General features: G+C 40.5%; 1 protein-coding gene across 1 annotated transcript in view; it reads left to right on the top strand.

Moving 5' to 3' along the window:
* The window catches only part of LOC125446965 (ubinuclein-2-like), a 138,277-nt gene that overhangs the window by 1,446 nt on the left and 120,409 nt on the right, over positions 1–16,422 (top strand). The window contains exons 2-5 of the mRNA XM_048520997.2: positions 6,463–6,555; positions 7,276–7,377; positions 11,789–11,926; positions 13,430–13,542. Coding sequence (XP_048376954.1) covers positions 6,463–6,555; positions 7,276–7,377; positions 11,789–11,926; positions 13,430–13,542 — 446 coding nt within the window. The remainder of the gene's footprint in view (positions 1–6,462; positions 6,556–7,275; positions 7,378–11,788; positions 11,927–13,429; positions 13,543–16,422) is intronic.

The raw sequence follows: 16,422 nt of genomic DNA, 5'->3' as shown, positions 1-16,422 counted from the left end.
CAAAGCAACACTGGCATGAAACTATTTTGCAATATAAAGATTGGAATGATCTAGGTTTTTTATGAGCAATTACATTCATGAAGGGAACGAAGAACATTTGAACTTTCAAGAAGTTAGGGTTATCACAAAAGGCTTTTACTTGTGTTGATGGCCTTTGCTGAGTTTTTAGCATGGTGTCTTTTTTATTGTGGAGCAATAGCATTGAAGACCAGAAATGTCACAGCAGAATTAAAATTGAAGTTATATAGCTGTAGGCCTCAGTTTACACCTCTGTAACCAGTGCACCCTGCCATTCTTGGATAATCTTTTTTTATGTAGAATCGTAAAGGAATCCAGGATATTGGAAAGCACTTCAAAAGCTTGCCAATTTGTACAGAACATCCCAAAGAGCTCCCTGTATGTCTTGATTGGTGAAATGGAGCTTTATTTTCAGCATGTTATTCATTTCATGTTTCATCTGATGGACAACACCTCGACTTTGCATAAATATGCTACAGAAATCGCAGTGAAGAAATGTATATGTAGCTTCCTGTGCTCATCTCTCTGATGCAATCCTGATCCATATTCCTTTAAGTGCAGATAGTGACCCATCAGAACCACAAATTCAAACAGAACAAAACCAAGTATGAAATTTAATCATAAATCCAGCAGAGCTGCCTGGAATTCCAATGCCACAGTCATAAGATCTTTCAGGATATCACCTCTCCCTTTATAGCACCTTTGACTCTTGAATGTCATGGCTGGTTTTTGTTCCCCACTTCCCTCCCTGGCACAATATTCAGTGCCATTCTCACTGCTTGTGCAAGGAAGTCCAACAGTTTACTTTTAAACTAATTTAAATCTCATCCTAAATTCACATTTACTGCGATTTAATGTTTTGGGGTAACTAACTGAAGCTATTGAATTCTCCATGCAGTGTGCTGTCTGTACTTGTATTCAATTCTGTGGCTGTACTTGGACTGTGTAGCCTCATATACTTATGGTCAACACTCTGGCTATTTGGTGTTTCTTTTCATAGAATAATTACTAATTTGGCTTCTGTGCATTTTATGCTGTTTTATTTGATGTGTATATCGTGATTGGGAGCAGAAGATCTACTTTGGAGTCAAAGCCTGAGGCACAGTTGGACCTGTAACTAATGTCAGGAAGTGCGAATTTACTTGCAACTTTGCACACTGAGAATTATGCACCTCTTGGAAATTGTAGAACATACTAATGCCTCACCCAACCATGGCTGACTAAGGACAGTCTAAACCCTTAGCGACAAAATTTGGAATTGTTGATGGTTTTGTCTCCAGTAGGCAGGTTTGTCATCCAGCACCACATACCAGAGGCAATACAAGAGTTAAGGTGGAAAAAATAAAGTGGAGATCTGTCATGATCTAATTGAATGGCAAACATCAAGGTGTTGAAGGACCTTCTCTTATTTATAATGGTCTGAAAACAACTCATGATACTGGGTGTTTTCTGGGTCCAAAGACCTGTGTTGAAATCCAACTGAATTGAGAGTTGAACAGAGAGTTTAGTTTGATTCACATTGGAGTTAGCTATCTGCGTATGAAATTAATCTGCATGTTGGGACGCATTGAATTTAATCCAAAGCAATATCTCTTGCTTTTGGGTCACGTGAGTGTTCTTAAATCCCCACAGGCAACGTTTCACGTTTTATTGTGGTGTTGGATGTTGCTACATCAGGTGCCATTGTGATATTGTGGAAACTCTCAATGCTGTTTTGTGTTTATCTCTTGCATCTGAAACAGTTATCTGGTGCATTTTAGCAGAATGCAAGCTTGCGTTCTCTTTCAAATGAACATTTTATTGTCATTCTGAAATTTGATTGTCAGTCCTTTCAGTTGATGCCAAGTTTTGTTGCAATTCAGTTATGTAAGAGGAAGACGTCCACCAGGGATCTTTTGCCTAAGAGGTTACTGTGGGCCTAGATAATTAATTATGGCTTAGAACATAGAACATAGAACATAGAACAGTACAGCACAGAACAGGCCCTTCAGCCCACAATGTTGTGCCGACCATTGATCCTCATGTATGCACCCTCAAATTTCTGTGACCATATGCATGTCCAGCAGTCTCTTAAATGACCCCAATGACCTTGCTTCCACAACTGCTGCTGGCAACGCATTCCATGCTCTCACAACTCTCTGCGTAAAGAACCTGCCTCTGACATCCCCTCTATACTTTCCACCAACCAGCTTAAAACTATGACCCCTCGTGCTAGCCATTTCTGCCCTGGGAAATAGTCTCTGGCTATCAACTCTATCTATGCCTCTCATTATCTTGTATACCTCAATTAGGTCCCCTCTCCTCCTCCTTTTCTCCAGTGAAAAGAGACCGAGCTCAGTCAACCTCTCTTCATAAGATAAGCCCTCCAGTCCAGGCAGCATCCTGGTAAACCTCCTCTGAACCCTCTCCAAAGCATCCACATCTTTCCTATAATAGGGCGCCCAGAACTGGACGCAGTATTCCAAGTGCGGTCTAACCAAAGTTTTATAGAGCTGCAACAAGATCTCACGACTCTTAAACTCAATCCCCCTGTTAATGAAAGCCAAAACACCATATGCTTTCTTAACAACCCTGTCCACTTGGGTGGCCATTTTAAGGGATCTATGTATCTGCACACCAAGATCCCTCTGTTCCTCCACGCTGCCAAGAATCCTATCCTTAATCCTGTACTCAGCTTTCAAATTCGACCTTCCAAAATGCATCACCTCGCATTTATCCAGGTTGAACTCCATCTGCCACCTCTCAGCCCATCTCTGCATCCTGTCAATGTCCCGCTGCAGCCTACAACAGCCCTCTACACTGTCAACGACACCTCCGACCTTTGTGTCGTCTGCAAACTTGCTGACCCATCCTTCAATTCCCTCGTCCAAGTCATTAATAAAAATTACAAACAGTAGAGGCCCAAGGACAGAGCCCTGTGGAACCCCACTCACCACTGACTTCCAGGCAGAATATTTTCCTTCTACTACCACTCGCTGTCTTCTGTTGGCCAGCCAATTCTGTATCCAAGCAGCTAAGTTCCCCTGTATCCCATTCCTCCTGACCTTCTGAATGAGCCTTCCATGGGGAACCTTATCAAATGCCTTACTGAAGTCCATATACACCACATCCACAGCTCGACCCTCATCAACCTTTCTAGTCACATCCTCAAAAAACTCGATAAGGTTTGTAAGGCATGACCTACCCCTCACAACTGTAAAGAACATCATTATGGGCGTACTAACTTTCTAGTCAGTTAAGAAATTTTCAAACCAAGCTGTTGAGAGATGTTATTACACAACTCTGAAGTAGGTGAAACTTAAACCCAGACATCTTGGCTCAGAGCTTTGGACACTGCCATTGGGCCTCAAGCCCTTCATAATAGATATCAGACATGACTATGCTTAAATATCTCATTGACTGTAAAGTGCCTTGGTAGATTATTAAAGATACTGTATCAATGCATGATTTTGTTTCATTAATTTTTCTTTTCACCTCCCCTCACAAATAGCTTCCCTAGCTTGTTGAGATGAGTGTATTCTGTATCATTGTGGTCTGAGGTCTATCGTGGTATAGTGGTACTCTCCCTATCTCTGGGCCAGTAGACCTGGGTTCAAGTCCCGTCTGTTCCAGAGGTGTATCATAACATCTCCAAACAGGTTGTATTTATTTATTGAAGAATAAATATTATTGTTATGTGGTGTGAACCTTCTGGTTTAGTCTCACATCAGTTGCATTCTTCCCTGTTCAACCACAGGAAAATCTATTCTTCAGCAAGATGCTCATATTTCTGTCTTTGATCGCTAACCCTCTCCTCAGTCAAGCAATAAGAGTTCCACCATCATCTACTATGAGGCTATCTTATAATTTACCATGGTTTGATTTGGGTCTTGTGCAGGTAGGAGTTGGCAGTCTCAAACTTTTGTTGTTTTTGTTCTTTGGCTCACCCTAACATAGCTAAATTTATTGTCTATCCCTCATTCTCCTGGCAACTGAATAATTTGCTAGGTCACTTCTGAGATTGAGATAACCAGAGTATCATGTGATTGTACTTGAAGGGAACAATGATTTGAGCCAGGATGTTCAATTTAATATTTCATATATGCTATGTATTTTTCTCCCATTTTATGGCTCTTTTTAAGATTGTTAAAAGGCAAGTTGTTCAACAATTTAGGAAGTAGACTCGTTTTACCAGAGGAATGTTTCTATGATGCAAACTAAGGTGCTGATTTGTAAAATTAATGTGCTATTATCTCGCCACTGGATAGAGTATGTAAATCCTGTGTAACATATTTACATTCCAATAAAAAGTGTGGACACAGGAATTTGTGATGGAAAAGTTGCTCAGAAAATGCATACACATTTTGGATTTTATTGTGTGTTAACATGTTTGGGTCCTTTTGTAGGGACTAAACTCCAAAGGACTAGTGTGTGTTCTGTTGATATTCAGTGATCTAGTTGTTTCGCAGTAGAAGTTTTAACAAAGAGTTAAAGTTGCGAGCTTTCCTGAAATTGAAATAAACGATTTCTGGAAATGCTCTGCAAGTTGTATAGTGCTGATAGAGAAAGAAGCAGAGTGAATATTTCTTGTCAATGATCTTTCATCAAACTAGAAACTAAGCATGGTGTTCAGTTTGTATGCATCTTGGAAGTGTTAATTAGTAATGATAAATATGTCAGAATTTCTGATAGATTTTGAGCTAAAAATTTGGGGACATCACCCATACGTTAACACCAGTGGGCTAGCTGGAAGTTTTCTCATTTTTGAATTTACTGATCATCGTGCGGCAAAATTCTTTTTTTGTCTTGGAACAGAAGATGCGTGGGCTAATTTTCCTTACATTCAATAAGTGTATGCAAAACCCTTCAGAGAGAGAAATAATATTCTCCTTGTATTTTCTGGGTTGCAACATTTTGTGCTGTTTCCAGATTTCGAGCCCTGTATTGTGTTCCAATTTGTGTAATTTGATAATTGATCTATTTGTTCATCAGAGACTTTCCTTTTCATGTTTGGATGAATGAATCATTGTTGATGCAGGTCTTGGCAGAGGCTGTACAGGCACTTGTTGGATGTAGTTGCCTGGTTGATGGTGGGGTCTGTTTGGTTAGATTGCATAGATGCTGGGGAGGGGAATGTGGTTTTGAAGTTGCAAAGGGGAACTGACAGTTTCGGCTTACACTGCTGCCATCTTGTGCCAACTGCATATTTTTCATGAATTGGAAAGCTACTGAACGATGAATGGCTTCACAAGTGAACTTCATTGCTTACCTGTGATGTCATCCCCAATCTTCATTTCTCTCTCAGAGAACTGTAGTCACAGGGATGCTGAATTTCTCCTTTCCTCATTTGAAAGCCAGGCTGTCTCCCTCATTAAGATCAGAGCAGGAATTGAGATTTTACCTTTACAGTAAGAATTGGGAAAAGTCAGAGACACACAAGTTACCTTTTGATAAATATGTAAAGTAAAATGTCCTATTTGGCAAGGGGCAGCCTCACAGCTGCGTCAGTTTTAACTGTTTGCCCCCATTATAGTACATGGCTTTACCATTGAACTATTTCAGTCTTGGGAATGTTGTATTCTGATTGAACAGCGAAGCTTCTCAGAACAACTACTTTGGATAACATACATAGTTGAATGCTGGTTCCTCTTGGCTTTCTCAAATTGAGCAAATCAAAAATTGTCTAAGACACTTGAGCCGAGACCTCCACCCTGACCTTTTGATTTTTTTTGGCATGTCAAGCTAATTATGATTGTCATCCATTAACTGGATACAGTGTCCTTCACTGGCTTATTTGTCTGAAGAAGTGCTTCCAGAATGGTCTAGCTTTGAGATTACCCTTTGTTATGGACTTGGCCCTCTAGAAGAAATGGGATAGATGGATAGAAACTGCATATAATTTTGTTCACCTTAATAATATCATCGAATAATTTTTTTGTACTTAAGGGGGTACACATAGTCTGTGCAATGCCCCTTTGTAAATTAACTCCCTTTAATCTGGTTTCATTCTGGTGAATCTGCGCTGCAAACCCACCCCCTTCAAAGTCAGTAAGTTGCCCCTCTCTCACTTTTCAGGCATTTCCTCCCTGACCAATCCCTGTACCCAGTGGAAATATTCAATTGTGAGTGAACATTGAGTTGTTCTAATGTGATTCACCTCTCGTGAGCTTGAAGCTGTGCTGCTGACATCCTGGCAGTGGGGAGGTTAAGTTTTTGACAGCAATCTGAAACGGGAGCACACGCTTATTTCTGTTCTACCTTAATAGACGTTCCAGCTAAACAGAACATCACTAACTCTGCTGTAATCAAGATCTGTTGACGTAGTATAGATTTGGGGCTTCCATAGTTTGAGTTAGTTTCTCATTGCGCAGGCACCCAAACAAGATCCCGAGAGAACACTCCCATATCGCTCATCAACCTGTCCCCATATGCCTCAGACAAACCTTTACTTTCTTGTTTCAACAGAGAAATTTTACAAATTCTGATGATCCCTTCAATGATGAAGAGAAGGAGAGGAAGGAAGTGGAAGCTTTAGCGAAGAAACTTGAGGAAAAATATGTGAGTTTCATGTGTGTGAATATGTAATTGTGCATGTACGCATGTTAGAGAGAGTGCACGCAAATGGTGTATCTGTGGGCAGACTGTTGATATTCACATATCATTTGTATCCCTTTTAAAAAGGAAGAACTTTCACAAATTCAGGATGGTCTAAAGCACCATGTTGAGCAAAATGTAGAAGTACTGCTGTCCTCTGGGCATGGGCTGTACGCCCAGCAAAAAGTCATTGTGCAAAGACGTCTGATGCAGCTCAGTTAGTTTCGCAAATCTTCTGTGGCCCTGTTCCTAGCCTCTGCCTATGAACGTTCAATCCCTAGAAATATTATGAAACAGAAATAGCAGCAAATTAGAAATGTAGAATCTTGACTTAAATGCATGTAAGTTGTTCAGTCTGTAAGGCAATAATTTGATGGCCATTTTTCCTCCCTCTTCAGTGGATGGTTGTGTGAGCATTTACCTTGCAGACCCTGTTGATGAATTATCCATGAGGAAACAATGTTCAATGTTGCATATTGGCCATTGGCAAAAATCTGTAGTGAAAGGAGTTCAGTTACCAGTGTAAAGAAATGACTGCCTTTTGTCTTTGCTATCAATGCCCAGCTTGGGTGTAAACATCAAATAGGACACATCTCCAAATATCTAACAGAATGCCAAGTCTTATCTGCTCCCTTGACCTCTAAGTTTAAGGAAAACAAAAGAAATAACTTGCCTAACTTACAGGGTCAAAAGAATCACAAGCGACGGAAAGATCGCATGCAGGATCTAATTGACATGGGATACGGTTATGATGACACGGATCCATTCATTGACAACTCTGAAGCGGTGAGTGTTGGTTCTTGATTTGTACTGAAAATAAGTGCTTCTTTTAAACTTCATATTGTTTCGTTGTAAGGAACCTGAACAGCTTCTCCATGGGATTAATCTCAGCAAAACCAACAGCAGCGCACGATGAGATCCGACAAGTAACTTTGCCCTTTGTCAGTGTACTACTCCAGCAGAATGTTTTCTGTTGACTGAAGTGTACTTGATCTTTCTACCACCAAAGTGAAGTGTGGATTTTTCATGGGTGTCCTTTCCCACTGGCAGAATCTTATTATGACTGCAGGACCCATGGCTGAAGTTAAATTTGGGTCAAACTTTCCAGCCACCTCTGTGAGCTGTACCGAAGCTTAACAAGATAATTTTCTAAGAGGCAAGGCATCATCGGCTGCCAGTTATATGGTACTAGAATATTACGCTCGACAATCGGTGACTATTTGCAAGTGTTCATAATGTCACCACCACAAGCAAATCCTCAAAAGGTTATTCTCTGCCGTAACTATTAGCAAACCAAGCATTAAACATTTGAATGCTGGTAATCACACACTGCAATTGTACAGAGACATGAACATGATTTCATGGCCTTGAACTCTGTGTAAACCCAGTTGGTTTTGGAGATTTGCATTTGCTAAATGGGACACATTTCATGGCCCAAGTGTTGTGCAGAAAATAACTTCACTGTTTCAGTCTTACAGATGTTAGTTGATATCTTTTAGGCTTCTGTTTTCAAAATCTGAAGGAACCTCAATGCTGAGAACATGAGTATAAGTCAGTGCAGGTTGCTGCTTTTTTAATCTGTGTGATGGCATCCTTTCAGTTCTGAGAAACAGTTTCATTACTGAAATAACCAGAAAGGCCATAAGAGTAGGGTAACTTATTTTTAGGATATTTTCCAACTGTAACTCTCTCCTCAATGTTTCAAACTAACTCCATTCTGGTAGAGGCAGATGAAAGTATTCCTAACAATTGCCTGGATCCTGGTGAAATTTCCTACCATTCACATGGTAAATTCTGCTCTAAACTGATATGAATCCAAAGTGAAGCTGCTGCTCATACACGCCACACATTTTAAAAAATTATTTTGTGGGATTGTTGCCAGTGCTCGCATTTATTCTCTAATTACCATTGACAAGGTAGTGGGGAACTGTTGTCTTAAACTGCAGCAGCCCATGAGTGTAGGTCAATCCACAGTGCTAAGAAAGAGGGAGTTCCAGGATTTTGACCTAATGACTATGAAGGAACAGTAATATAACAGGAGCAGGATGCTATGTGACTTGGAGGGGAAAGTGCAGGTAGTAGTATGCATAGGCATATGCTGCCCATGTCCTTCGAGATGGATTTGGAATATGCTTTCAAAAGACCCTTGGTGAATTCCTGCACAGTATCTTGTAGATGGTACACAATGTTGCCACTGTGTTTTGGTGGTGAATGGAGTGCTAATGAAGCAGGCTGCTTTACCTTAGATGGTATTGAGCTACTTGAGTGTTGTTGATGCAGAGATGGTGATGAGGTTGAATGTCGGACAGTAATTGTTAGATTCTCTTGTTGGTAATGGATCATTGTCTTGTATTTTTGTAGTGCAAATTTTTCTTGCCATTTATCAACCCAAGCCTGAATATTGTCCAGATGTTGCTGTACGTGAACACAAATTGCTCTAGTATGTGAGTCTTGAATGAATCGTGTGTAATCATCTAGCATGGGAGTATCCACGTCTGATCTTTGGAGAGAATGCCGTTGATAAAATAACTGAAGATGGTTGGACCTAGTGCAATATCCTGAAGAACTCCATATTAGAAAGGGTCTGAGATGATAATTGGCCTTTAACCTCAGCCATCTTCCCTTAAGCTAGGCATGACTCCAACCAGCTAGGCGATTTTCCCTCATTCCCTTTGGTTTCAATTTTGCTGGCATTACCTAATGCTCCAGGCGGCCAAATCTTGACTTGATGGCAAGTACACTTTCACCGCACCTCTCTTGATTTCAACTCTTTACAGCAAATTTGGACCAAGGTTGTAATGAAGTCAGGAACCAAGTGAGCAGGTATTGCCATGTACTGCTTCATGGCGCTGTTATTTTTTAAAATTTATCCATGAGATGTGGGTGTTGCTGGCCAGTGCAGCAAATATTGCCCATCCTTGTTGCCCAGAGGGAAGTTGATTGTCAACTACATTGTTGTGATTCTGGAATTACACGTAAGCCACTTCAGGTATGGATGGTAGATTTCTTCCGTTAAGGACTTTGGTGAGCCAGATGCATTTGTACATTATTACACAGCTCTGGAGCAAGTGGTACTTGACCCCAGACCTTCTTGCTGGGCATACTACCACTGTGCTACAAGAACCCTGTTGTAGGTTGGCTTTATATTCCAGATTTTTGATTATATATTCTATCACTTTGCTGATTATAAAGAGTACATTAATGGGAGTGGGGGTTAACAGATTAGAATTTGACTGATATGATAATTGCCTGGGTGGATTTGTACAGTTTTTTGTGCAAAAGATGACCCAGGGTAATTTTGTACCTTGTCAGATAAATGCCAGTGTTGTAGCTGTATTGGAGCATCTTAACTCGGGGCCCGACTGGTTTTGAAACACAAGTCTTCATGGATGAAGATGCTGGGCGTTATCAAGGGCCGTAGCCTTTGCAATATTCAGTTGCGATATTATGGGGTGAATTATATTGCTTCAAGGCTAGCATCTGTGATGTTGGGGATTTCAGGTGAAGAATGAAATTAATCAAGTCCTAAGTGCTTCAGGCCGAAGAAGGTGTGTTTTATCCTTCCCTTGTGTTGTCATGCTGGGCTGCCCCATCATTGTTGTCTAATGGTTCATGACAAGACGGCAGAACTGGCCTGTACATTGTGATCATTTAGCTTTGTCTATTACACGTTGCTTCTGATATTTAGCATGCATGTAATGTTACACTGTAGCTTCACTATGTTGTTACCTTATTAGTTAGGCCTCATGCTTCGCTATATTCTGTCCCAGGCCCTCCAATGAACAGGCGACGATAGAGTAGGATATGTAAGGCTATAAGGTTGCAGATTGCAAAAGTGTATAGTTCTACCACAAGAACTGTGCAGTGGTCATTCTGAATAATGGTGTCATGGATGGGCATACCTGCAACTGGTAGGTTTTTGGGGAGGAGGATAAGTAACGTTGTTTCCCTTTCGTTAGTTCCCTCATCACTTCTCCCAGACCTCATCTGACAGATGTAGACTTTCAAGCCTTGTCAGCTCAGGCGACAGTGGTGCTGCTGAGCCATTCTTGGTGATGAACATTGTAATCTTCGCACTCAGAGGGCATTCTGTGCTATTACCATTCTCAGTACTTCAAATTTGTGTTGTGTGATGGATAGTAATTAGATATTTCCTTGCCTATGTTTGACCTGGTGCCCTGAGATACCATGGAGTCTGGAGTCAACATTGAGGACTTGGAGAGGCAACTCTCCTTTGACTATATACTACTGCCAGGAGGACAGGGATATGCTCAGGAAAGGTGATGGAGGCGGGTAGTACATTGACTGTATGATTCATTGAGTACGACTATGTTGGGTTGTTGCACGTTGTCTCAGTTTTGCAGTAAACACTTGTTTATAGTAAAGAAACCTTGTTAAATCAAGTGGACAGGGTGTGCTGTTGCCTTTCCAGCACCTAGTTGATAAATGGTGGCACATTTGATTTCAGTTTTGCATGTTAGCGTGACCTTCTGGATTGCTGGCCCAATAATATTACCACATTATATTGGTCCCATTTAGCACAAGTGTGGAAGGCATCTAGTATGAATTTTCTATGAATTGAGATTGGTTTTAGTTCCATTTCATCTGTCTTTGGTGTGAATTAGGGAAAGGAAAATAAAACTTTTCTTTCTCTGAATATCCTAAAACACCTTAACAAATTCAGCTCTGGAGGTAAAGTTTGGAAACAAAAATTTTATGCTGAGACATTACATCCAAGGAATCTTCAGCTGAACGAGCATGATGCGAAGGATACATTTTGGACCGTAGTGCATTTTTAACTCGTCTATTCTATCCTTTGCTTTATTAAGGATTATTTGATATTGTTTATGATTAATTAGCAAAATTTATCACCGTTTTGAGATTCAGTATCAGCGTCTAGGTAGTTTCTATCCTATGTTATCGGAATTCATAGCAGAAAAAGTTAACACACCCAACAGATGGTAGTATATGGTGAACACATGATCTTTTCATGCATTCTATCACTGCACAAACAGCCTTTGACATGTGCACGGCATCATTATATACTAAAATATGCATATTTCAGATTCAGCCTTCGTGATACTGAACGGTACAAACTGAGTATTTCCAAGCACTTAAACACTGCACATTCATCTGTTTAACCCAGACTGACAATTCCAGCTTACAGTTTTCGCTGAAACCTGAATTTATTTTCCAGTATGATGAATTGGTTCCAGCCTCCCTGACAACAAAGTACGGAGGATTTTATATCAACACAGGGACATTGCAGTTCCGGCAAACCTCTGACACTGAAGATGAAGATGTGGCAGGAAAGAAAAGATTGAAATCACCTAAAGTAAGTTGTGGTTTAATTTTAATTCTATAGTGAATTGTCAGACTTGGAAGATATCCCAAATGGTATGTGTGTTCTAACCGTGATCTCACCCGCAGCCTAATGACAAGGTTGAGCAGTTTCTAAGTTTTCAATAGCCCTCTGCAATCAGACGAAACACAGAGTTGCACATTCGTGCCCTCAATATTCTTTCCTTTGGCAGGTTGGAGATGTGTAGATCATGCCTGTGTCATCAAATGTCATGGAACAGCAAATGCACGTGCACATACAAATGCGCTCATGCACACAAACACCACCAAAGTGCCTTCTATTCTGGTTATCAATTCTTTGCATCTGATACAAACATTTCAATTGGAACGATCAACTGTAGTCCCATTTTCCAGTTGTTATGAAGATCATTATATTATATGCTTGACTTTTCAATTCACTTTTATATGATCTACTCACTGCCTGAATAGAATAGAACATCCTTTATTGTCACATGTACTCTTGTACAAGAGTACAGTGAAAAGTTTTCACAATGGCCGCCTTTTAATAGCGCCACCCTGGGTACAAATACCTTGGTACAAATCTTAGAGTTAAAAAATAGTATTATACAAAAAAGGATGAAAAGAAAAGCATAAGCGTCACTTTCAGTGTCTGAGAATGAGTTAGGAATGAAGTAGTTATAACACGGTGAAAAGGTTTTAAATTACAGTCTGGTAAAGAGTTCCAAACTTCAGCAGCGCAGCACATGGCATCAGGCCCAAGTCCTACAACTGCCCTACATCGTTTCACCTCGCCACACTGCTCCAGGACTTCGTGCTTCCCCTCATGCTGCTCTGGGACTCACGATCTTCAGCTGCTGTTGCTCCAGGACTCAGTCTGGCCCATGCTCACTCTGCTGCTGTCATTCTGGGTATTGGCCCAGCCCATGCTGTTTCTGCTGCCATTGCTCTTTGATTCAGTCTGTGCTCACCCTGCCACAGCTGCGAGACACAGTGTGTGCGTTCAACTCTCCTCCAGTCTGTGGTCACAACTTGTCTCCCTTGACTCCTTTCTCCAGGTAGAGGTAGTTAAAAGTTTGCAGGGGGAAGCGGAAAGAAAATATACTGCAGAGTGGAGATAAAAAGGAGGGAAGGAAAAGGAACTGGCGAGTAGAGGAGCTCCTACTGGAGTGTCTTACCCTGATGACATCTTGATCTCCCTTCTCATCATAAAACGTTCCAGAATCTAAAAAAAATTTGAATGGAAAGATATCTTTTTGCCTACCCCTTTGTTCTTCAGATGAAACCTGCCTCATTGTTTGCGATGTATTACCAATGTTTTACCATAATGTTTAAGTCTGTCAGGCATCCAAAGCTACTATGTTGCTTTCTTTTTGAAAATGGTGAGTTGTAATAAGTATTACTGAAGCACCATCTATGCTTCACATAAGATTTGCCAGGATATCATAAGCTGATCCATGTATTTGCATTCTTTCAGAGTTGACAATTGGGAGATAATTTGCTGTTTTTTATCTTTCAGAAACAAAAATTAAAAGATGGAGAAGACAGAGTGGCAAAAAAGCAAAGAAGAAAGGATGAAAGTGGGATGAAGGAAAAGAAATCAAGGAAGCTAAAGATTTCAAAGGAATCTGGGTGAGTGAGTCATGTTGAATTGCTCAAGTACAAGATGTCAGCAATCACTGAACTAAAACAAAACTGCAGATTCTGGAGATCGGAAACAAAAACAGAAATTGCTGAAGAAACTGTCTGACTGCATGGAAGAAGAAAGCAGAGTCGATGTTTCAAGTACAGTGTCTCTTCATCAGAACTTCATTAGCTGGGGAAAAATGGTATTTATACTGAAGCCAAATTTGGAGTGGGAAGGCAGTGAGTGAGCAGATAGGTAGGGATGAAGCCTAGAAAGAGAGACGAAAGGGGAAGAGAGTTGGTAAACAAAGATTATGGATGAGAGGCAGCCACAAAAAAAAACTAATAAGTGGTAATAAGATCTAAGAGTAAACTGTACTGAATGCAATCAGTATAATGTGATAATGAACCTAAGAGTATGTGGAAGTGAGTGACTGATAAAAGCACCCTGTGTCATAACAGGATTAGCTGTGTGCTGGGTTGAAAAAAAACTGCAAGTATGTATTCAAGCTGAAACATTACTGAACTAGATGTTGAGTCCTAGAGGCTGCAGGGTCCCCTAGTGGAAAATGAGATGTTGTTCTTTGAGCTTGTGCTGAAGCTCACTGGAACACTGCAGCAGGCCTGCAACAGAAATGGTGAACAGGGAACACAGCGGGGTGTTCGTGGCAGGCAGCTGGAAGCACGGGATCATTGTTGTGGACAGAATGTTGGTATTCTACTTCCTTCAGTCTAGTTTAGTCTACTCTATTTGCTGTTCACACTGTGATCTCCTGTACACTGGGGAGACAAAATGCAGACTGGGTGACCGCTTTGAGCCTTGCTCTCTTTTTATAAAGCTTCTTATAATCAAGCTTTTAATCCAAAATATTTGCCAGCTATTCTGCTCACTCCTGTCTCTTATGCGACTCTGTTGAGATGTTTTCATAATTTGAAGTCGTGGTCGCTGTTATGACCCACCGAGTAATGCACCATAAATCAAACCCAGATATTTTTTGGCCTTGCACCAAATGTTAAAGATTTTTTTTTAAGATGTACACAGTACCCGCAATTTACCTGCCTTTCAAACTAAAGTTGATAGAAATCATGGACCATATTTCTGTACCAAATAAGAATTATTGTTTATTTATAAGTAGTTAGGCTACAGCTACAAGTAAACAGATTTAAACCATTTTCTAATAATGCTACAAGCTAAAACTTTAAATTCCTCCTTTACACGTGCACACAGACAAATAAATAGGGAAACTAGATTATTGGCAGAGGTAGAGGAAAACTGGAAAGTTAGTTCAGTGTTCTTTGCTTCCTGAATCCTATGTTGATGTGATCTGTCTTTGGCTAGCCAGACCCTTGGCGTCCAAGTTGTCTTTTGCTGGAAGCTTTCCCTGTAACAAATATAGAGCAACTGATTCACCTGGAAAAGGTCTCTTATTTATCAATTCAAAAGTCACAGCTCACAGAAACTGCTGCAGGAAAGGTAACTGATTTTCTTCAAGTTTAAATGGAGATTTTCTTTACTGGAGAGGACAAGCTTCTGCTGGGGAGAACAACAGCACACTCCGTGTCTCTGTAACTTGTTTCCAGTTCCGACCTGCACAGATAGCTGAGAACCAATCAGCTTCACTTGTAAACAACTCTTTGGCTCTTGATCTCCACATTGCAAAAAAACCCCTGCTACAAAACACCAAGTTTGCAATTCTTGCTGTGAAATAACGCAGACATTCTGGTAAATCCCCTTTTTTATCTTAAAAATCAGCTCTTTCTCCATACATCCACAGATTTTTAAAGGCCCAAAAATAAAAAGACAGAGTTCTTAGTCACAGAATCAACTTTGACATTTTATCACTGGAAGTCTTTTGGCCTTGTGGCACTTCTTGGTACATTTCAATGTTTACACCATTTACCCATCAAATCTTTAAAGTTATATTTTAAATACTAAATGTTTTAAAACAGCGAATGAAACACCTGCTGTCTCAATGGTGCAAAACAAGGGTTTTTCAAAACAGCATCACCTAATGTAAGACACTGAAAATGGTAATATGTTGAATGAGGATAGCTTGGGGAGAGACTTAAGGGGTAGCATTGGAGAGTAATCAGAGATAGTTGGGAAAGGGGTGAGGCGAAAACATGGGGAGGTGAGTTGGAATTACGTGATGAGGAATGGACTGTAATGCTAGAAAGATATGCTAGAAATGGTATGAGATTGGTGATGAGGTGAGACCTTGGAGGACTGCACAGCAGCAGGAAAGTCACAGGGAATGTTGGTTGGGAGAACGTAAGAAGGAGGATTAGGATGGCACAGGAAGAAGGGTGGAAATCTAGTGGAAATGAAGTGAGAGGGTAAGGAGGAATGGAGGGGGAATGAGAGCCTTGTCATGGGATAATGATTTAAAGAAATAACATTGCAATGAATATTCTAATTTTACTGGAAAGGTTTTGCGGCCCACTTGTAGGACATGTATAGATTTGATATGTAAAGCAGCAACAAACAGGAAACACATTGCATTGATGACCACAACAATTTTTTTGAAGTTTAGGGACGTGTGGGTTTTGACCCCTTTCTGTGGATTGAACGTACACATTGTCCATTTTAGGAAAAACAGTGAAGGCAACCTCTTTTTAATACACATTTTCTTATCAACATGTGAAACTTCTGAGGACAAGAGAATAGTGACCTACTTCAGGAGTGAAATCAACATGCTTGATGTGGCTGACAGGTGGAACATTACTTGAGAAACTTGCCTTAGCCTCTTGCACGAATATATTAAGAGTCGTTTGTCATTGTGAGACTGGAAGTGACTGGTGCAGAAGTTAAGAATGAGCTGTTGCTATTAGGTGGTATGTGCAGCACATAAATAGGCCATTTAGCATAACGTCCATGATAAATTT

This window comes from Stegostoma tigrinum, chromosome 38 (assembly GCF_030684315.1).
Source record: "Stegostoma tigrinum isolate sSteTig4 chromosome 38, sSteTig4.hap1, whole genome shotgun sequence".
NCBI classification, from domain to species: Eukaryota; Metazoa; Chordata; class Chondrichthyes; order Orectolobiformes; family Stegostomatidae; genus Stegostoma; species Stegostoma tigrinum.
This window is presented reverse-complemented; position numbering and strand designations above follow the sequence as displayed.